This window comes from Rhipicephalus microplus, chromosome 5 (assembly GCF_043290135.1).
Source record: "Rhipicephalus microplus isolate Deutch F79 chromosome 5, USDA_Rmic, whole genome shotgun sequence".
NCBI lineage: Eukaryota > Metazoa > Arthropoda > Arachnida > Ixodida > Ixodidae > Rhipicephalus > Rhipicephalus microplus.
The window spans coordinates 209,053,857-209,077,901 of NC_134704.1; the positions used below are offsets into that span (position 1 = coordinate 209,053,857).

The 24,045-nt window shown below is 46.6% G+C and overlaps 1 protein-coding gene across 4 annotated transcripts in view; it reads left to right on the plus strand.

Annotated features, from left to right (window-relative positions):
- Clic (chloride intracellular channel protein 5) overlaps positions 1-24,045 on the plus strand; it is a 233,265-nt gene that overhangs the window by 138,457 nt on the left and 70,763 nt on the right. For all 4 annotated transcript variants that reach the window (XR_012895577.1, XM_037424357.2, XM_075896444.1 and 1 more), the window contains one exon: positions 23,228-23,402. Coding sequence is in view for 3 of the 4 variants with exons in the window: in XM_037424357.2 (XP_037280254.1) it covers positions 23,228-23,402 (175 nt within the window). In the remaining variant the exon portion in view is untranslated. The remainder of the gene's footprint in view (positions 1-23,227; positions 23,403-24,045) is intronic.

Below are 24,045 nucleotides of genomic sequence, written 5' to 3' on the forward strand. Positions count from 1 at the left end.
AAAGTATTTTTGCCCTCAGGGTGCTCTACCCTGTGTTTGTATGTGCAGCATTCTATATAATAAAACAGTTCCTTCTTGGCTACCGGCTGCTGTGTACTTCTTATAGGCCGGTGCTTCAGCGCCGTGCCCTGTGTTCTCTGTGTGGTGCGTCCGCTGCACAATACTACACTCATGCTAGGAGTAAAGCAGGAGCTGTTCGCGGGCCTGATGCAAAACCCACTGTGCACTGTCGAGGCATTAATTTCCGAAGCAACAACTATTTTGAAGACTCGTGAGATGCGCTCCCAACAATTCAATCGCCGCTCGACGCCAGAGTACGCGAAAAAGCAACCACTCTGCTCTCACGACCTGCGTGAGACAATACGAGCTATTAGAGGAGCTACGCAAGCTGTTACCCTTAGCAGCCTCAAGTGGACTCTATCACCGACATTGTCTGCGAAGAAGTTCTGCAATCGCTTGGAGTTTCCGAAGCACCACAATGCTGCTGCAGCACGACGCTACACCCCCCCCCCCCCCCCCCTCCCTTCACGCCAACGTCAAGAGGCCGCACTGTTGTAGTTCCGCCGCCAGCCACCGCTGCCGGTCGACGCCAGACCGTTCACCCGCTGGTCAGCGCAACGCTTCGAGGAAAATTGACGTGTGGCGTGCTTCCGATCACCGACCCCTCTGCTGCCACCGCGGAGAGGCTGGCCACACTTACCGCCGCTGCCAGTACTGTCAGATAGGACTTTGTGATTTCACCCTAGATGCGCCGCCTCCACAGCGGGGGTAGAGACCCCGCGACATTGCTGACTACCTTGCAGCAGCGTAGTGGACACCCCGAGGTTCTCGTTCGCCGTCACCTGGCCGCTACATGTCGCCTCACCGCCAGCCGTACACTGGCCCAATTCGGGGCTGGTTTCCTAGCCCTTGTCTGGGAAACCGGTTGCTGTGCCACGAACTACCAAAGATTTTCGGATGACGACGCTGCACTGGTACTTTCTGAACATGACGCGAACCAGGGAAAGCCTGGACGATGAAACCCCATGCACTGAAGATGACCTGACGACGCAGCATGGAAGCAGTGGAGCAAACTGACGTAGCCGGGACCAAATGCCACTACCGAACCGAAACGGTCAACAAACTAGCGACTTGGACGTAATGTTTGATGGCGACAACGTCACCGCTCTTGTCGTCAGTGGGCCTTTCGTGATGAAGTTGAAGAATGTGAAGACTGCTTGGCAAGGCCCTGAAATCTGAACCGCTGGGGGAGTCGTGTAATAACGCCAACTGGTGTTGGCACAACAGGAATCACCATCAATAACCGGAATTATCCCACCAGCTTTTTAATTCTACAGCACTGCTTAAGGGATGTAATACTTGGGATAGGCTTCTTAAGTTAACACGGCGCCCTCATCGATTTAAGGTCAGAGGCAATAACGCTATAAACAAAAAAGCACTGCCGCCGCACGCGCCGTCTGGGAGGCGCGCTTCGAATGTGCTGGACGAGCAAGTCATCGTTCCTCCTCGCTGCAGCATCAGCGTTTCCGTCTGCACTCAAGAATCAACAGACATGCAAGGCGTCGTTGAAGGTGACCAGCACCTGTTGATCGACCGCGAAGCTTGCGTCGCCAGAAGAATAGCCGAGCTGCGGGGAGGTAGCGCAAGAGTGATGCTCACTAACTTCAGCAATGAGTACAATCACATGGCAAAGGTATGACGGTTGCTTACATCGAGAAAATAATGGCAGCCAGCAAGGTCTTCACCGTCATTGATTCTGCCGAATGCACTACCACGACTCAAGCGCTTCAACTGGCTTTCGATGTTAATCTGAGCCTTGCGACCAATGAACAACAACAGCCCAAAAACTTGCTCCTGAAATACAGGAACTTCTTTTCGTCATCCTCAATCGCACATCAGCATCCCATCACTTGTTGAAGGCAACGTTTCTCCTTCATTCAACAAATCAGAATAATAAAGACAAAATAGCAATTAAGCATTCCCAAAAAATATTTCGCCTCGCAAGGCCGGTGCAGGCAGCGTTTGCTAGTAAAAACAGACAGCTCGAACTGCACAACTGTCACGGGCCACCCCATATATGTAGGCACAGGATCGTACATCAGCATCCACCACGCGTTGAAGGCAACACTTGTTCTTCGTTCAATAAATAAGAATAATAAAGTTGAAATAATAATTAAGCATTCTTAAACCATACCTAATTATAGAACATTCAAACCTGTTTTTTCTTGTGACAACTCTGTATTACCGATCTTTGAAACAGTTTCGCCGCGAATGCCCGATATTGTTGAGTGAACAGGGCATATTGAACATGCTTGTGAACCTTAATATCAGAAAGTCCTCTGGACCGGACAATATCCCTAACGCGTTCTTGAGATAGGCTGAATGGGTGTCGAAATACCTCCATGTTCTTTTTAGAAAATCGCTGCGTGAGGGCCAGGTTCCAGACTGGAAAACAGCTAGAGTCAATCCATAAATCAGGCAGCAAGCAGAGTGTCAAAAATTATCGTTTCGTCTCGCTAACTTGAACCGTTTGTAAATTCCTGAAACACATTATCCATAATCATATTTCATGTTTTCTGGATGAACATAGTATCTTAAACCAACATCAGTATGGATTCAGGAAAGGGATTTTCAACGACACATTTGGTATCAATAAAACGAGACTTCGCTACTTCAATTAATAATGGAAAACAAACGGATGCAATTTTTATGGATTTCTCAAACGCTTTTGACAAGGATTCGCACAATAAGTTAGTATACAAATTGGAAGAAATTCTCGGGATTGATCATCTTAATAAAAGGATATCGGCCTACTTGAAAAACCAAGAACAGTTTGTAGTTTTTAACAATCATTCCTCTGACGGGGTTTCTGTTGTCTCTGGCGTCCCCCAAGGGTCGGTTCTGGGTCCCCTTCTATTTATTTTATATACTAATAACACAGTAAATGGTATACTTGTAAATATTAGGCTCTATGCGGACGATTGCGTTATTTATTCTGAAATGAAATCCTCAAAGGACCAAGTTTTGTTAAACGAGTCATTTAACAAGGTTGTTTTCTGGTGTGAAGCTTGGCAAATGTCAATCAATTTTGAAAAAAAACAGTGTACATGTCCATTTCTCATAAGAAAAACAAATTAAAATTTCAATACTTTACAATGTCATTCTTTCCGAGGTTCAATCCTACAAGTATTTTCGGTTATAGATAATAAATGATCCTAACTGGACAAAACACATTGACATAGTAACTTCCAAGGCTAATCAGAAACTGTTCTTTTTATGAAGGACTTTGAAAACCTCCTCTCCATCTGTCTGTGTTCCTGCTTACAAATCGATAGTCCTCCCCATACTTGATTATGCTGCGGTCATCTGGGATCCATTTACTCAAATTAACATTCATAAAGTCGAAAAAGTACAAAGAGCTGTTCGCTTCATATATAACAGTCATGGACGAACCTCGGTAAATGAACTGTTAGTAAAAGCTAACTTACCTTCAGTTTCAGAAAGAAATCGTATTTCTCTATTAAAATATTTATATCAAATAATTAATGGGCATTACAAGATGGGTATTGGAAAAATAACTTCATTTTCTTCAGATTACCCCACTAGACAACGCCATGATCGTACAATAACTCCCTTCCGTACCCGGAATAACTCCTTAAAATATTCTTTTTTCCCCAGAATTGTGCTGGATTGGAACAGTTTAAATAACCATCAAGTCGCAACACAGTCTTGAACATCCTTTGCCGCTAGTCTGAAAAAACAGAGAAAATAATTGTACTTGTATATTTCATAGGTAAAATTTTGTTACGTTTATTTACGTTGTAAAATGCAAGTGATCGTTATTTGTTTGCTTTGTGTTTCATGGCTGCCTACTATGTGAAATGTGATAGACTGTTCCATCTGTTTGCCTGGTGTTATATACTGATGTTTATCTTTTATACCAACCTGCTAAAATCCCTCCAGGGGATTGCAGTACAAATAAATAAATAAATAAATAAATAAATAAATAAATTCACGCAATACCCCCACCACTCTGCGACACATTTACTCATTCCCCCTGTGGGAAGATGTGGGTGGCATTTTTTTTTACGGCAGATTGTGCTGCAGCGTCTTGCAGCGTCTTGCGAAGAAGTGACAGATGGCCGAGGATGTGTTGTTGCCGCAGACTACGGTGAACGTCGGCAGTAGCGACAGAGACTACGAGGATGGCAGTGGCACTTTGGCCCCGACCATGTCCACGTATTGTGCACTGTCCTCGATCGACTCGTTGATTGACTTAATGCATACTAAAGGACAGCAAGATGTTTTTGCACAGCAGCTGGAAGCCATGCACAACGTAGTCATGCCACGGAAGCAGGTGAAAATATCAGACTTTTTAGGCATACCTTGAGCTCTACGCTCTCGTTGGTGCTCAAAATGAAGCTTTGTTTTTGACATCTTGCTTTCTTGAACATCTGTTCTTTAGTGCAAGTGGTAATTTCTGAATTGAATTTACAAAGGTACGTTTCATCTTTTTTTTTTAAATGGCAGTCCAGATATAGCTATCACCGGCTAAATGGTTATATTTTTCATTTTTCTTTATGTCGTTATAAGTGGACTGCACTGAGCATCTGAGCCTGGCTCACCAGGCTGCTGTGATGAGGCAATGTTATTTATTACAGTCAAACTCCGCTACAACGAAATTCACGGCGATCACAAAAAATTTGTTGTAGCGGGAATTTCGTTACTGCGAGCAAAAGCGGTAAATAAAGAGAAAAAGATATGCATGATATTAAGGGAGCAGTTTATTTCCAGAACTTAAAAAAAAAATTGCTTATTTTCTATTGGCTTTGCATGAGTAAGGCCAGAATGCGCTGCTCACTCATCGACGCCAAGGAAACTATGCAGGATATCCAAGGAAGTCATGACCTGCGACTCGGTCATTGGTGTCGGGACTGCCGGAACACCATGCGATTCATCGTCGTCCGATGAATCGGCCGTGGCGATAGCCGTGCGAACACTCCCGAGGATCTCTGCGTCGCTCAGATGCTCATACACAATTATGTCCGCATCGGCATTAACGTAATGGCTCAGGGCAATACTCTTGGGTATAATGCTGGCATCCTCGAGAGCTACATATGCTGTGGCAGTTTCCGTGTCCTGCCCCGGTCTGTCAGCGGCTGCTTGTACGTCGTCACTTGTGCTGACCAAGTTTATTTCTCCAAGTTGAAACCCTGCATGCACAAAACAGTTCTTAACGTCACGCCGTGTCGACTTCCGCTGATCGGTATTTTCTTAGCCCTCGTTTTGCGAAACCAGGCATACACTGCATTGTCAAGTTCTTCATAGGCAGTCTTTCATTGGGCAGATGTGTCCAATGCTAGTGCATCTAAGATGCTCTCTTTGGACTTTACATTTTTTTCGTCCTGCTTCTGCCGTGGCAATCATTTCCGTCTTCTGCCTCAGCAAAGATAACTTCCGTTCTTCTGTGGTGCTACCATAAGCCCTCATGGCTGTAGACCGAAGCAAAAAAATTTGTTGTCGGACATAATACGGTGCCGGACTACTCAGCTTACGAGACAAGGAGGGGACTAACTAGGACTCGCACTGCTAATGCTGCTAATGCTGCTAATGCCACAGACCACGTGAAAGAAAAGACGAGCCAGCAGCCAATATGCAACTTGTAGACTCTGCTCGACCTCGGCTGGCCAAGCTTGCAGTCTTTCACTGCATAACTCTATGCTTCACAGAATGCTGCGGAGTATCGTCATCAACCACAAACAACGGGGTCTCCTATGGTGTCATTGTTTTGCAGCATTTGGCGGGTTACGTGGACACCATAACTTTGGTGTGTTTGTGACCGCTTTAGCTGTCCGATAACCAAGAAAATGCTTAAAGTAGATGAATGCGGGCCAGATAAAAATTACTTGTTGGAGACAGTGTGAGAAAAAGAAAATGCATTGGCACCCACTTTTGTGTTTACTTTTTTTTGTGCCGATTTTGAATATAAAGTGTTCCCACATCAATTTACGAGTTAGCGTGTTTCAATTTGTGGCTGGTCTGGTAACTCGTGTCCCGGGAAAATTTCTTTGAACCGGGAGAATAACAAAAAAGTGGTTCGTTATAGAGGAAGTTTTAATATATTAAAGGCAATGGAATGAAGGTGGAAAATAAAAAAAAAACGTTAGTTGAAGCAGAAATTTCGTTGTGGCAGATTTTGACTGCATTTCTTTTATTTGCAGATACTGCCATCTTCTTAGGAAGATGATTTAGACTCCAACCAAAAGTTTTGAAAAAACCAGGCGTTTCGAAACCGACTTGGTTCCTTTCTCAGGGGTGACTGCGGAGACTACGTAGCAGCAGCATCTTCAAGACACTCGCAAGGCGGATAATATCCCCCCCTTCCCTCTCTCTCTCGTTTTGCCATGTAGAACAGTCCATGTGTATACGCTGGGGAAAGGGTTCCGAGAGAGCGTTGATGTTATGGGCTGTCTTCTGTATGTGCCACAACTCGAGTAATAACCTTCTCCTCCAGGTCGGCTCGCTTTGAAGGCCGTCACTTCGAAATTTATTCGGTGATTTAAAGTCTCAGTATGTTCGACGACTGTGCTGCGCTCTTTGTAGAACTTCCGCACATAGTTGGCGTGTTGCCTCAGTCGTTCTGGTAGGTTTACAAAAGGTCATTTACAAAATTCTGTGCGCCGAGACCCTTCTTCGTATATTGGCGAGACGAAAAACCTACCGGAACCACTGAGGCAACGCGCCAACGATGTGCAGAAGTTCTACAAAGAGCACAGTGCAGTCGCCGAACATGCTGAGACGTTGGATCACTGGCGATGGCCATCCTTGAAAGCGAGCTAAACTGGAGAAAAAGGTTATTACGCGAGTCGGGGCACATACAGAGGACAGCCCATAACATCAACCGCTCTCTTGGAACCCTTCCCTCAGTTTATACACATGGACTGCACTCCACCGCAAAACAAGAGAGAGAGAGAGAGAGGTTATCATGGCCTGCAAGTGCTTTGAAGACGCCGCTGCTACGTAGTCTCCGCAGTCACCCTTGAGGAAGGAACCAAGTTGGTTTCGAAACGTCGGGTTTCATCAAAACTTTTGGTTGGAGTCTAAATCATCTTCCAGTTTCATACCCAACCAGACAGACTTCTGTCAGATGTTTACATTCAAATCCTCATAGGGGATTTTAACAGGCAGAAAACACATCATATATAGTAAAATTTCAGGCAACGAAACAAAGTGTAGCAGACATAGTTTCCAAAGAAATACAAGTAAAACAAATACATCTGTTCGGAGAAAAAAAAACATTCCTTGTGCTATTGCGCATACAAATACAGCTTTTATAAGGGTATAGAGCACCAGAACAAGGACATAAGAGACGCGCGTGCGCGCGCTCACACACACACACACACACACACGCACACACACGCACACACACACACACACACACACACACACAGCGCTGTGTGTGTGTGTGCGCCTCTCTTTTTGTGTCCTTGTCGTGGTGCGCTATACCCTGATATATGATGAACCCCATCCAACTAGCCCGGCAACGTGTCTCAGCAAATACACTTTACAACAAAACATCAATTAGATATAAAATTGCAAAAAAGTAATACATATATTGAACAAGGTTATGCTGCAGATTGGAAAGTAATTTGCAGATACAGTCAAGCACGAATATATCGAATTCGAAGGGGATTGCGAATTAGTTTGATATATAAAAAACTCTATATAAAAAATGGAGGCCCCAAAAGTTTACCTGTAGCATATGATCACCCACAATAGGTGCATTAAAAAATGACAATTCCGCACAGACGCTGCAACAGAATTACTTGCGTGAAAAAAAAACGCTAATCTTGCCGCATTTCTTCGTTTTGAAAATTTGAAGATGCCAGTCTTGATGTTATCAAGGGTGTCTCGGTGCTACAGCCCACTTCCCTCCACGTTGCCAATACAACGGCGAATGATGAATGCCGAACGCTGCCGCCACTTCAGCGGCGGAGTTCGGGCGTGTAGCCAGTGTCTCGTTCGGACGATCCTCCTCACATGAGCTGTCGGCCCTGACATTGCAGTCAGCTGTCACGAAGTCATCCGCAGACACTTCGTGTGGAACTGCTGCCGGGAAGCTGGACGACAACTCGCGAAACGCATCATCTGTGCGCACATCGTCGTCATCTTTACCGGTTTCCACAAGTTTCGCTGTCTTGAAGTCTGCCTTGCAAAAAAGTTGACCACTGTGTCTGTCTTCGTGTCTCGCTAGGCGTTGGAAGATTTCCGCGAGAGAAAACTTCACGAAGATTTCCGGCCGCTCACGGAGATTTCCGGCCGCTACGAAACTCCGAAGTGCTGAAGCGCAGCTTCCAGCTCGTGCGGCGTTCAATATATGTGAAGGTGGGTCAAAATATTGTTACTGCATATGTGATTTGGGTATGAGCCTCTGGCTAGCGGGGAACAGGCAGATTGGAGAAGAGGACGTTCGGCTAGCGAGATAGGCCTCCAGTGCACGACCCCTTCAAGCCTCCCAGTACGCCACAGCATAATAAACCCGTTTATAAACGTAACAGAGTGGCGGAGGTGCTGGGTAAAGCACGTCGACGAACCATGGAGTCGCAGCTGTCTGAACTTCGCCGGAGCCGTCTTCTTGCTGGTCTGCCACCAACAACAACCGTCATGGCCGAGAGCGAAGGTCACGGCTTCTCAATCACGCAAAGGTCAATCCGCCTGCACCTCGGTTTCGCTATATGGAACCCCGCCCGTTCGCGGGAAGAGCAGGGGAAGATGTAGATGCGTGGCTGACACACTACGAAAGGGTGAGCCGGTACAACGGCTGGTATCGCACCGAACAACTGGGGACTGTCGCGCTGTTTCTCATGGAAACCGCCTTGATGTGGTATGAAAACCACGAAGATTCATTAACAACGTGGGATCGCTTCGCCGAAGAACTCAAAAAATGCTTCGGCGACTCATGCGAAAAAGAAAAGCGCGGAGCGCACTTTGGCTCAAAGAGCCCAGACATTTGGAGAAACGTGTACCACCTACATAGAGGAGGTTCTGATGCTCCGCAAGATTATAGACACGCATATGTCTGAAGGACATGGTCGGACACCTTCTTGATGCTCTGCAAGATTATAGACTCGCATATGTCTGAAGAGGGCATGGTTGGACACCTTCTGAAAGGTATAGCAGAGGACGTCTACAAATTTCTTGATAGGCAGGGAAGACCTCACTTCTGTCTCCGCGGTACAACGTCATTGCCGTATTTTCGAGAAGCTGAAGACCCGTCGTATTGCCCCGAAATTTGGTAGGCTGTCAAATGTAACAATGGTCGCCAGCGTCGACGTAAGCCCGCCTGCCGACCTTGCCGCTACTATCAGGGCAATAGTGCGCGAAGAGTTACAGCGACAAGACACACTGGTCGACGACACCATTCATCATCCGCCTACCTGTTCATCCTATTACCTGGCGCCGTTCGCTCCACTGCCATCATCGGTTTCTGTGACGGTCTTTAGCGAAGCTGGAACTGCTTGGCCACGCCGAGACTCATTCGCGGCTGACCAGCGTTATGACCGACGCCTTTGTACCGGCCCCGCTTCACAGAGGCGGGCGATTCTTGTTCAGCAAGCTGCTCCACTCCGTTCGGGTAGGTGACCTTTCGCAGCGGAGCGCTCTCAGCAGCGGTTCGGCGAACGACCCCTACCCGTCTGCTACAACTGTGGCATCGAAGCGCACATCGCCAGGTACTGCAACTACCGGCAGCCGCCGAGGTACCACCGCTCACCAAGATCCCACCGGTCCGCACAAGCACCAACACTCCCTGGAAGCACACCTCACGAGATAAGGCCACTGCGAAACCGTTCTCCGGCCTCTGACCGCAGTCTGACACCCCCTCGTCCCAATCGGTTGCAGTCTTCTAGGCGCCGCTACCCTTCGCCGCCTCCGGAAAACTAGTCGGCGCAACCGTTGGAGGTGAGGTCGCTGGACAGTCTTCGATTTCCACAGAAATGCCTCCTTTAATTTGCATGTTTAAAAATAAGGTTCGTGTGCTAATTGACGGTGTCTCAACAATGGCCTTAGTGGACACAGGTGCAACCATATCAGTGATGAGTCTAGCATTCAAATCCCTTCTTTGACGAAAGGTTATGTTTCGTTGGGACTGTGCTGATACATTTCGTGGAGTGAGCGGAGATGTCTTACAACCTGTTGGTGTTTGCACAGTGACTGTTAGTTTAGGTGGCCAGAATTTTATTGCTGATTTTGCTGTTCTCTTTCATTCAACGCATGATGTAATTCTAGGACTCGATTTCCTGAATCTTTGTGGTGCCACTGTCGATTGCCGTAGAGGAGAGATCACAGTAGATTCAAATGTTCCAGTAGTGTTCATGGAAAGCCCGCCCTGTATGGAAAGTACCCTTTGCGTGTCCATGGACACAATTGTACCACCCTTGTCTGCCAAGTGTGTTCCTGTCGTCAGTTCCCCTGCAACCAAGACGGCATTTGATGCCACCGTAAAGCCCATTCACCTCAGCTGCATAAAGAAGAATCGTCTAATACCCTATTGTACGCTGTCGGTTGTGCAAGGGCATACTGGTTTGTGGGTGATCAACGGCTCCAATGAACCTTCAGTACTGCCAGAGGGTCTACAACTTGCTAAGATCCGTCAACATCAGGTGTTCTCCCTTGCCATCCTAGCAGAAAGCAGCGATTCTCCGGATAAGCCCGCTTCCAATCATTTGCATGCCAGGGACACCTCCACAATGTCAATGATTGACAAGTCTCTTAGCACCAACGAGCGTAATGACCTGGCGAGTATTCTGCGCAAACATGCTGGTCTTTTCGATTTCGCACAGCTACAGACTCCACTGTCAATCCCTGTTTCTCGTGTAAAGCATCGCATAGATACGGCATACCATAAACCTATCCAACAAAAGCCATACCGGGTATCGCCTTCGGAACGCGCAGTGATAAATGGACAGGTTGGCGAGATGCTAAAGAAGAATGTGATTCAGGAATCACGCAGTCCGTGGGCCGCTCCCGTAATATTGCTCAAGAAGAAAGATGGAACATGGCGATTTTGCGTTGACTACCACCGTCTCAATGTCATCACAAAGAAGGACGTGTACCCACTGCCACGTATTGATGATGCTATAGACTGTCTTTCATCAGCCTCCTACTTTTCGTCTGTTGATTTGAGGTCGGGGTATTGGCAAATTCCAATGCATGAGGAAGACGAAGAGGAAACGGCATTTGTTACACCAGATGGACTTTTTGAATTCAATGTGATGCCATTCGGACTATGCAATGCGCCTGCAACTTTTGAGCGCTTCATGGACAGCATTCTGCGTGGTTTGAAGTGGGAAGTACGCATGTGTTATCAGGACGATGTTGTGATTTTTGAGCACACTTTTTGTGAGCACAACACACGCCTCGACCTCGTGCTGAACTGCCTAAGCAAAGCACGCTTAGTGCTCAACTCAAAGAAATGTCGTTTCGGAGAACGCCAAACACTCGTTCTTGGACACATTTGGTGAACAAAGAAGGCATACGGCCAGATCCCGCAAAAACGGCTGCAGTGGAGGCGTTCAAGCAACCTCTCTCAGCGAAAGAACTACACAGCTTTTTGGGCCTCTGCCCATACTTCCGTCGATTCATCCCTGGATTTGCCAATATCGCACACCCACTCACGTGCCTGCTTTAGAAAGGCGCGCCATTTGAAATGTGCGTCTGCTTTTTCCGAGTTGAAGTTCCTTTTGACATCCCATCTGATTCTTCGACACTTCGATCCTCTGGCTCCCACAGAACTTCACATGGTCGCTAGTGGTCTCGGTGTTGGGGCCGTGCTGGTTCAACGCTTGGATACCAAAGATCATGTCGATTCGTATGCAAGTCGCTCGCTAAGCATGTCCGAGCGTAATTACACCGTCGCAGAGCAAGAATGCCTTGCAGTAGTCTTCGAAGTGCAGCGCTTGCGGTCCTACCTGTAGGGACGCCCCTTTACCATCGTGACAGATCATCATTCGCTCTGCTGGTTGGTCAATCTGCGTGACCCATCTGGTCGACTGGCGCGTTGGGCACTCTGTCTGCAGGAATACGACTTCACGGTTTCCTATAAAAGTGGTCGTCGTCACACTGATGCAGATTGTCTTTCGCAACTACCACTTTCATCGACGGACTGCGACGCGAACAACTTGAACACCTACATCGCGCCATTGGACCTGCCATTTCCTGATACCAATGCCTTTAAGATTGAGCAGCAAAGGGACCGCACCATACAGGAGCTACTTCCTACAGAGTCAAGACCATCGGCGACTCTCTTCTGCATGCGCGACGGGCTTGTGTACAAAAAGAACTGTGCTACGACCGGCTTAGGATATCTTCTAGTGGTTCCGAAGAGCCTTTGCGTTACCGTCTTGCAGGTCATGCATGATGACCCGACGTCTGGCCATCTAGGCACAGCGAAAACTCTTTGCCGGCTTCAAGAAAGATTTTACTGGCCGAAAATGCCCCAGGTAACGGAACAGTACGTCTCTAATTGCAACGAGTGCCAATGCCGCAAGCGCCCTACCAGTGCTCCTCCAGGGCGACTACATCCTCCTATCCCACCCCCTAGAACTCCATTCGAGCAAGTTGGGATTGACCTTCTAGGTCTCTTTCCGAGTTCTTCTAGTGGTAATCGCTGGATAGTCGTATGTACCGATCACTTAACATGGTACTGCGAGACAGCTGCTATCTCATCGGCAACTGCAGCTGACGTGTGTTTATTCATGCTGCGTTTTGTGGTTCTACGACAATGACCTCCTAAAATTATCAGTGATCGTGGGCGACAATTCACTGCAGACGTGGTGGAAGAGATGCTTCGTCTATGCGCTTCAAGCTTTCGGCACTCTACGCCATATCATCCCCAAACAAACGGCCTGACGGAACGAACTAACAGGACTCTCACGAACATGCTTTTTATGTATGTCGCAGCAGATCACAAGAACTGGGATGGCGTACTACCTTTCATCACTTACGCATTTAACACCGCACAGCATGAGACTACCAACTACAGTCCGTTCTTTCTTCTGTATGCTCGGCCACCTCGTCATACCCTAGATACCGTCTTCCCGTTTTTGGACCACCATGATTCAGGTATATCCGAGATCGTCTGCAAAGCAGAAGCCTGACGTCTTGCTTACCTGCGCACCCTCGCTTCGCAAGTTCGCTCGAAGGCACTTTTTGATTGTCGACGTCGACACGTGACGTATAATCGCAGAGACTTCGTGTTGCTGTGGATGCCAAATAGGAAACGTGGGTTGCGTGAAAAACTGCTTGCACACTATGCAGGACCTTATGTTGTTCTAGAACGTATAAGGGATTTAACTTACTGCGTAGCACGTCTTCATTCAAATGGCCGACGGTCTGCAAAGACTGAACTTGTCCATATAGCACGTTTGAAGCGCTATATTCCCAGAGAGACTCTTTAACTCGCCTGGTGGGCTTCGTCTGTACGGAGGGAAATGTTACTGCATATGTGATTTGGGCATGAGCCCTAGGGGTAGCGGGGAAGGGATTTAACTTACTGCGTAGCACGTCTTCATTCAAATGGCCGACGGTCTGCAAAGACTGAACTTGTCCATATAGCACGTTTGAAGCGCTATATTCCCAGAGAGACTCTTTAACTCGCCTGGTGGGCTTCGTCTGTACGAAGGGAAATGTTACTGCATATGTGATTTGGGCATGAGCCCTAGGGGTAGCGGGGAACAGGCAGATTAGAGAAGAGGATGTTCCGCTAGCGAGATAGGTTTCCAGTGCACGACCCCTTCAAGCCTTCCAGTAGGCCACAGCGTAATAAACCCATTTATAAACGCAACAATATCATTTGGTATAAGCGAGCGAACTTCTATATTTACAAAGGGTAACTTGCGAGTTCAAGGGGATAACTTGCGAGTTCGATATACCCGAAAGTTCTATTTATGTGGGTTCGATATAACAGTGTTCGACTGTATTTGCAGCAAATTAAGACAGTCAAGGTTGAGTAACTCAAGTGTGTTAGTAAAGTTATTCCATTCAGTGACAGTCTTCCGAAAAGGAATATTTGAAACTGTTGTTTTTACATAGGACGGAGCTATTGTTAGGTGATGCCTTTGCCTTGTTGCGTACCCCCCAAGAAAAAGTAATTGTCATAAATGCTCCGGAACGATGTTGTTCTCATTTGTGTACTTGCATGGTGAAGTTATCTCAAAAGTCTAGCATACCATTGTTCAATATGCAGTGGGTGTCTTGCAAGCCCATTTCTGGACAGCAGTGTCACCAAAGCCTGATGGTCAGTTGAAAGTTGGGACCCCACAGATAAACATGCCAATGTTCGCAGACGCATGAGCATTCTAGCACCTCTCGTTCACCTGTAGGGTGCTTGCGTTATGGTGGCATTAGTGTCCTCGAAACGAATGCCAATGTATGTACTTATCCATCGAACTCCTGCTGTAGCACAGCTCCCAGTTAATATGCCAAAACATCAGTGGTCACTTGTACAGGCAAATACTCATTGAAGATGGCCACCATACCACATGACAGCATCTGTTTGACCTTGGAAAAGCTCTCCTTGGGGCTCTGGTCCCACAATTAAGCCATTGTAATGAGAGTAATAGCCTACGAGCCCGAGGAAAGACTACAGCGAGACTTTGTTGGCAGGCGTTTGTGCTTTCATCACCGCATCCACCTGTCACTTATGTGGGGCAAGGCCACTTCCACTCACATGACTCAAAAAGGAGAGTTCCTTGACGGTAAGCAAGCATTTAGGATTTATTTGCAGCCCCGCTTCAAGGATCCGATGCAATGCCTCCCGACGGTTATTAGTAGAGACCGGATTATTGGCAAATGCCTATTTTTTTTCCTTGTGTTCCTATCATGCTACTTTGATATCTGAGCATGAATTAGTTTTAAAAGGGCCTTTGTAGTGTTTTTATGATGTCTTAAAAGGCCTATTTTTGGGGTTAGTACATACCTGCGATACCAAAAAGCATACCAAAAAGTAAGCATACCAAAATGCATACCGAAAAGTAAGCGTGCTCGCTCAAGCATCTAACCAAGGAAGACATACGCCCTTTGTTTTGACGGAAATAGATACTGCTAGTTGTGTTCATACTTTGAGACTCGCCTTAGTATGAAACCTTACCCTCGTGTGTTCGGCCTTTCCAAGCCACTATAAGGCCGCAACGCTGATGTTGGGGCTTGCGTTGAGACCAACCCCACCCCACCCCCTTTTGTTTTTTGGTGTTTTTTCCTTCGTTTTTTCTTTTTTTTTTGTGCCGAAAAAAATAGGGGCAAATAATTCAGCGATCTCTCTTCCCCGTTGCGTAAATCTCACAAATTCAGAATCCTTGAACTTGGCAGGTATTCTAAATGCCTATAGGGGCCGATAAATGCCTGCTTTTCAAAAGCGCCTACCGTATTTACTCGATTCTACCGCGACCTCGATTGTAACGCGTGCCCGGTTTCCCCGACGAAAAAAAAAAAATAACTAAGACATCGATTGCAACGCGCACCCACTTTTCTCGTTGGCCAGCACGATCACACCACTCAGGAAAACGACTCCTTTAGAGAGCGTCTTCCGTTTAAATATGAGGTACGGGGGAAGCTTGTGCCTATCTGACGTGCAACGAATCATTGCTGTCGCTCTAGTTTTACCGTGGCCTGATGTCAGCACACGAACTTGCTTCGCCCCCTTCTCCTCGACGGTTGTGGTTCCAGGCAGGTCGAATTAAGGAGGCGTCTGATCGGCATTCCCGATTTGCCCAAGCAGGTAGCCGTTGTTGTGCCGCAAGTTTAGGACGAACATCTGAAGACTGTGAAGCTCTTTTTCGTACTCCTCCGGCAACTTCCGGCATATGCCCGTTCGCTTTTGGAGGGAAAAGCCTTTCCTCTTCATAAAGTTAGTTAGCCAGCACCTGCTCGCTTTAAACTGGCTCCGCATTAGCCCTTTTTCTAAGGCTAACTGCATAGCCTGCACTTGGAGCAGTTCTGTCGTCACGGGCCGCTGTGCCGCTCACTGCTTAAGGGGGGGCGCGGCAAGTAAAGTGCCGATTTTGGTCAAAATATGCGATTTTCTGATTTATTTTTTTTCGTAATCTTCAGACCTTCAACTTCCTTGTTCTAAAATATTACAGCGAAACGTGCGCTACAAATCCCGCAAATAGTGTTTTTGCCGAGGCTAGTCGCCGAAAAGTGCGAAAAAAAAGCCCCTGAAACGGTGTTGTTCACGCCGCACAAACGCGCCAAGTTGTTGACCGTGGGCCGCCATTTTGGTAGCTTTGGAAAGAGGAGAAAGCCGGCTTCCCGATGGTCGCGGTCTCGTATTTCGCCGAGTGAAAATAAAAGCGCGAGGAGCAAGTAAAAAAACGAAAACGAAGAACGGCAATTGGCTGCGCGGGTCACGTGGTAGCAGGCGCGACCTCTTACTGGTCAAAGCTGCGCCGCGCACCTTGGCAACCTTGGAAGCGCGAGCGCATCTGCGGCCGCCGAGTCGAGAATCATCTGGCGTGCGCTTCGTTTTTTGCCAGTTGGCTGTTTTTGTGATAGTTCGCGTGCTTTTTTTACCAAGCTTTGTTTACATCAGTGGTCTCTTCTGAGTGCTTGCTCATACTGCGGTGCTATGTTGTCGCAAAAAAAGTTCCGGAGCGTCCACAAGTACGGCAAGCGTCGGAAAGCTTGGAACAAAGGGCAGACGACTGCGGCTGCCGTCCCAGTCGCAGTTCCGAACGGAGCATGCTCTTCAAGCGTCACGGAGCCTCTACTCAGACCCTTCGCTGATTGTTGTGAGGCCGAGAGTGTGGAATGTGCCACATCGTCGTATGTCAGACCGCCGGATGCCGTCGACCGTGATGGACGCTCTCGCGAACCCGATTGCGGTGGCACCGCGTCGGCAGCCGTTGCAACTCCGGGCGTGCGCGCGTCGAACATTCTATCGCGAGTTTCGGCCCAGATTCCGAGCAGTGAAGAAATCGCGCAGCGGGCGCAGACAAGGCGGGATGTTTTGGATGCCGTAGCATCGAAGTCCGCTTCAAAGCGGAAGCTCGAGCTTCTGAACGAAGGCTGCGACGAAAATGACGGCGGTAAGGACTCCACATTCTTCATTGTAAATAAGAAGATGCTGAACGGTCTGCTTTCGTCAGTAAAGTGCAACAAGTGCGACGAAGGGTCGATACGCCTCGAGACTACGCACTGCCTTGGACTCGCGGCGAGGATGGAACTTTTTTGTGACAATTGTGGCATAGTGAACAGTGCGTGGTCGTCCCCGAGGTGCTCCGGGCAACAAAAAACGAACCCCTTTGAGGTAAACGTGCGTGCTTTGAGGGCTGTGCAGTCAGTTGGCAGAAAACAATCTGCCATAAATGACATTTTTTCTGCGATGGACATTTCGCATCGAGCACTGCACCACAAGTCCTACCAGAGACTGCAAAGGAAGTACAGCCACCCCGCCACCACATCAGCTGCCACCCGCATTGAAGCAGAAAGTGCACAGAAGGTGCATGACATTTACAAGGACCTAGGAGGAGTGCCAGGCAACATTGACGTCATTTACGACGGCACGTGGATGACGAGGGGGCACAGAAGTCATATTGGCGTGGGCTGTGTAATCGAGCTGTACACAGGCTTGGTCTTGGACCACTGTGTCCTGTCCAACTACTGCCAAGGCTGTGCTGTTGGCCCCAAGCCTGGTGACAACTATGAGGAGTGGCTTGAGAAACACAAGCCACAGTGCCAAAAGAACACCGATGCTAATGCAGGCCAAATGGAAGTAGAAGCAGCGAGGATCATGTTTGAAAGATCGTTTACCAAGTACAAGCTTCGATACATCAATGTGCTCTGCGACGGTGACAGCCGTACGTACCTTGCCCTCACGCAAGACAAGGTGTATGGCTACATGTTGATTAAGAAACAGGAGTGTGTGAACCATGTGAAAAAAAGAATGGGCACTTCCTTGCGCAACCTTCTTGATGAGCACAAATCCAAAGGCCGAGGACTGAGCATGGGTGGCAAAGGCCGGCTGACGCAGGGCCTTATAAAGAAGTTGACGAATTATTATGGCTGGGCCATTAAGAGCCACCCCAACGATGTTCCTGGCATGGAGAGGGCCATCATGGCCACTTATTACCATGTAACATCCACAGACCAGGATCCACACCACGACCTGTGCCCAAGTGGGACTGACTCCTGGTGCCCGCACAATCAGGCATTGGCCAAGGGAGAGCCGCTGCCGCCTCACAAACATAAACTGCCCCCTCACGTGCGAGTGGCACTGCTGCCAATCTACAAGCGCCTCTCGAACAAAGAGCTCCTTGAAAGGTGTGCGCAGGGAAAAACCCAGAACGCTGTGGAGAGTATGAACAGCCTCATTTGGTCACTCCAGTCCAAGAGCCAGTTCGCCTCCCTTCGAAGTGTGGAAAGTGCAGTTGCAGATGCAGTCTGCCGTTTCAATGGTGGCTGCAAGAGTGCGCTGCAAGAGATCACTGCTCAACTGGGCTTCAATCCAGGAGACTGCTCTTTGCGGCGAGCAGCCGAAAAGGATGCCAAAAGGGTGAAGAGGGCTCAAAAGGCGCATTGTTCCACGACAAAGAAGCGCAAAACTGGGTTGCGCTCTACAGAGGCCAAGGCCACAGCATCTCAGGATTACTGCCCAGGAGGATTCTGAGTGTTTTAGGCATGTTGTGAACTTCCAAACAAGAGTGAACTTTCAAAGTCAGTTTTCTCAACTCTTGATTTTCGCCTATGTGCCTTCGCTAGAACATCTGTCATTTTTTAACAAAGACTGATAGAGTCGTTCCGTTTTTTGCACTAGGCTCAGGAGGCCTTTAGCAGTGCAATAAAGCTTTATCTCTCTTCTTACTCATCATTTAAAATTTTTAGAACACATTTTATAATTACTGCGATGTGTGCGCAAAACAACATCCATGTTTTGGAAATTTTATTTATGGTTACAAGAACTAGAAAAATCAACTAATAGCTTCTTTGCACAAGTTGATGCTTTGGGAACATAATAATATGAAAAAATAATTTCATTTAGCAATAATTATCTCTTTAAGTGTGAAGAGCATTAATTAGTATAATTATGCTTGTAACTCAAAAAGTACAAGAGGTATTTGAAAACGGTTTTCATATTTGGAATCCTCACAATCATCCACATACACACACCAAATTTCATCACAAACAGTACATTAATAAAAAAATTAGTTTTACTTGCCACGTCCCCCCTTAATCACATACTCACCGAGTAGCTCTTCAGTTTCTGGAAACCGACCCTGCTGTGGTCCACTGAAGCCTTTGCGTGAATCTTTGCTGTCGACAATATTCTGGTTTTGTTTCCACCAGTCTCGCACGCACGTTTCGGGAACTCCGAACGACCGCGATGCGGCCCGATTTTCGTCTGTTTCGGCACTTGCGATGGCTTTTCTTTTAAAAGCGGCATTGTGGTGCACTCGTCGAGTTTTTGGAGTCTGCCCTACCCTGCCGTCGATGCTAATGCACTACAAGATGACGAACTCCTCAGCACACGTACGAAGTGCCGCACATGGGAAACGCATCGGCAGAAATGGCTGACGCGCCATGCCGACGTACTTAGGGGGCGGCCATTTTGAAAGTGCCAATGGCAATAAATTGACCGTATTAAATTTTTCTTTTTTCGTACTCGATTTTAACGCGCATGCGATTTATGAACTCGCTTAACCGGAAAAAAGGTGCGCCTTAAAATAGAGTAATTATGATATAATGAGGGCTATATCAACCCGAATTTTGCTTTCGAGCGCGGTTCGAAACAGTTACTCATGTAAACAGGCATCATTGACCTTTCCAAACACTATAAGGTTCAACGAAATCCTCTAGTTCTGCTAACTTTCGAAAAACAACCACAAACTACAGTGAAATGAGACTTAGTGGTCACCATACGTCACAGCACCATGCGAGTTGTTGGACGAGAATGAGGAGTGCAAAAGATGCTATTTCTGCGGCACGAAATGGAAGTGCGTCTCGGTGCCTGCAGGGAAACGAGGTGAGGGAATGTGATTGGATAAGGAAATAAGTGGCGTCTATGGCCGAGCATGCGGTGTTTGTCTTCTACATACAGCTGTCTGGTGCCCCCAAGGAACTGACGAATCGCCCTGAAAACCTGGGTGTAGCGGTGGAAAAGAGCAGCAGGTTTCTCTGTGTAGGTGGGGCTAGGTGAATGAATGCGAAACCGTGAAGGGCCATTGTCGTATGCTTATGTTGATTCAGTGGTTGCGAAGGCTGCGAAGTCGGTAAGTTTTATACAGCAAAACCTGAGACATGCATGGAAATGTTTACAATCAGCAGTGTATTCAGCATACTTTTGTCATATGCTTGAATACATTGTCAGTAATGTTTACAATCAGCGGTGTATTCAGCATACTTTTGTCATATGCTTGAATACATTGTGCAGTATGGAGTCCCTTCGCATATGTCTTCAACATGAAAAATATGCAGAACAGAGCTTCAAGGTTTGTCCTAAGCCACTACTAAAAAAAAATGACAGCCTCATCATTATGAAAGAATATTTGATGTGACCATAGTAATTCCCATCTTAGTTCAACGGCAGTTGAAGCTCCTATGTCAATCATTTCATGGTAAAACTCACATTCGAGAATAAATGTACCTACATAGTCCTCATTGTCTCTTCACGCAATTGTCACTGTTTTAATTTTAGAATATCTTACCAGATCCAATTTTATGCTTATTTCTTTTTGTTAATTCCACGAGGAAATGAAATGGCTTATCAAGAGAACAAGTGTGTTTTGTCAATGAAAACATATTTTCCTTGACATTTGAACGCCTCTGCTGCAGCACCTTCCCGTTTGAAAATGTGATAAACACGCGGATCTTGTTTTATTTTTAATTCACTTCTTCAAGGACCCCTCTCCTGGCCATGTAAAAAGTTGTAGTTAGACACTAGAAGTTCTTGTGGGCCCAATAAAGAGCACTCTACTATGTTGATTTTCCAAATCGTTTCACAACGAGTCACGAAACCTTGATGAGAAGAGGCAAGCCTGAAGCCTCTGGCTCTCGCCCCATGTAGCCATCGCAAGCCTAATTCCTTCCCTGCTCTCTTCGGTATCTGGGCTGGAGGACACCTGACACCTATAGTCAAAGAACATCATGTGCAAGCGAGGTTACGTGTGCCTCAGTGTACGGCAAAGAGAATCCATTAATTACTGACTGCTTTGTTTGACTCACGTAAATAGTTCAATATTGTCCTCCACAACCACTATAGGAGACGCCCATTCTGCAGCACTAACTCTTTCTATAATGCCTGCATTTAATGATCTTGTCAGTTCAGCCGCTACGTTATCTCGCAGCGTCAAGGCCAAACGTCGAGCCTTCGCTGCTACTGGTTTTGCGCCTGTGTGCAGGTTCATAGAAAGTACAAAATTTATTGCGAGTCCCAACTTGTCAATGAAAAGAAAGTAAAGCTCGCACAATTCTGGAGGAAGCGTGTGAGGACTGGCAGTCAGTTGTACGCACTCCAGTGTAGAACCAATGATTCGGAACTGTAACTGGTGCACAGCATTTAGTCCCGGTAATGCCATGCCTTGGGGAACAACGTAAAATTGAAGGCAGGCAAAGTTGTTCCCGCATGCAACTGTGGCTGTGAAACATCAATGAATCAAGTTGAATACCTAGAAATAGAAATTCGTCAGATGCTGACATGGGGCGGGATTCAATATACAATGGAGCAATGTTAGATTGAGGTTTATTGTGAAGACTGAAAACCATGTATTTAGTCTTCTGTGGGTTCATGAGCAACTAATTTTCTTGCACAAATAATACTTTTTAGTGCATTTCTCAATATGTGTGTCAGTACATTCGTCGTTATCAGAAGTGTAAAGAGTAGTGTCAACCACATACAGAAGACATGGCAGGAAAGGGAGGCAGTTCGGAAAATAATTTATATATATGTGAGCAATAACAGCAGTCGGAGTATGGGCCCTTGTGGAACCCTAGTGTTAATTATTTGTGTGTCGGACGATATTCCTGGAATGCAAACCTGTTGTTATCGATCGTGTAACTGTGCAGGAACTCGAAAAAAGGACCTGTTATGCCATAAGCGTCGAGTACAGAAAAGAGAACGCTGTGATATAGGGAATCCAATGTTTTTGAGTAATTGATAAAAACAGATCCAACGTACCTGCCTTGTTCAATCACTGCTTTAATATTGTGAGTCTGTGATGAAAGCAAAGTCAGCGGAATATCTGCGCAAGATGGAAAACTGGGCTAGTTGGTGAGCATTCATCGTGGTTAACAGCGCGAAACACCCGGACAGGAGCGATAGAAGGACACGGTACAGCGCTGTGCGCTGTACCGTGTCCTTCTATCGCTCCTGTCCGGGTGTTTCGCGCTGTTAACCACGAGGAATATCTGCGACGGAAACCGAGTTGTCTTGGTGTTAAGTTCATACTTATTCAAATAACTAGAAAGGCATTTTTAATAAGTTTTTAACAACTTTATTAATACTGGGCGAAATAGATATAAGCCTTATTAATACAGGGCAAAATAGATATAGACCTGTAGTGTGCTAAGAAGTTGGCATCTACTAAAATTATTTTTGATCTCTTCACATGATCAGGAAACACTGATGCTTAAAAAGTTAAATTGACAATGTGACAAAAGGCATTGGTTAAATTGTCAACGGTGTCTTTGATATGGTGGCAGCAAAACCAGGACTACAGTTCTTGAGATTCATGATCGTGTCACGAACTTTGCTTGGATCAGTTGAGAAGGGATAAAGGGATTGTGGTTTCGGGCCCGATATGAGAGTTGTCTTCAATGCTTGCGAATATAAGCAAAAAGTTGAACGTGCATGCAACATCTGTAGGATTAGTGAGTAAATCATTATCTTGCTTTTGCCATGATCTTGCCCAAGCTTTGCTGATGTAGACCTAAAATTGTTACTGTGAACATGTCGTTGGTAATTTAAGCATCTCTGTTTTGTTTTTTGCAGTCACTAGCTGTTCGATTCGCATTAAAGTCAACCGTCTTCGTACCGTTTTGATCTGAAGGGGCATTACTTTCTTTGCTTGCGCAAGTTCAAAGAATTTTTTTTGTCAGTTTAGTGCATTATAGTTTGTACTTTCTTTTCTCACCATAATAGTGCAAACAATTTGACCTATTCGAGAGTGTATGTTAGCAGGATTATATCTCTGTGGTCTGGTAGGATTAAGAACACAGAAATGCTTGCCTTGCACAGAAATTCAAGCTGATGCTGACCCGCCGGGATGAGCAGTCCAAGAAGTCTCTGCTCAACCAGCTCAGCAACATCGACGCCCATTTGCGCAAGGGGGGCTACCGCTTCCTCACGGGTGACACCATGTGCTGCTTCGACTGTGAGCTCATGCCGCGCCTGCAACACATCCGCGTTGCTGGTGAGCTTGCCTAGTTTGCTCAAAAGTTTGCACGCATAATGCCAACAGTTCCAATAGAGAGCAGGTTGCTTATCGGAACAGCTTACTGCTAGGAGCACCAGGCAAAACTTTTTTAAGCAAGACAATTGTTTGTGTGGAATGGCGATAGTGTGTGGAACTATCCGCTTTTCCTACCGAACGTCACCATGGGAATAACATGGCCATAGAGCCGATGAGGAGAAAAATTGGACAAGGTGGTAATGCCATATGAATTCTAATGGTAGTTATAAAAACAGTTGAAAACTATTTCAGTGAAACCCCGTTAATACGTACCAGCCATAAACGGTGGCATAACTACGCATTAATCACCAGCTACATATTTGAACTTCTGACATGACTACCGCCAGCAAAGGAAGAAACTCAGGGCCATGGTAAGTATTGCCTAAAGTGCCTACCGCAGAGCCTTTCCTTTCTTTTTGCCAATGTGTAGAAAAGTTGCTGACTCTTGTACAACTGCCCAATAGCATCCAGTGGCGACTCTGATGAACATTTCAAAACAACTGTGGGGTCTGGGATACGCAGCGTGTTACAGCTACAGAACGGACACAATCAGCTGTCCGTGATACAGTCTGCTTCATAGCGAAAACTGGTGCAGTTTTCATTT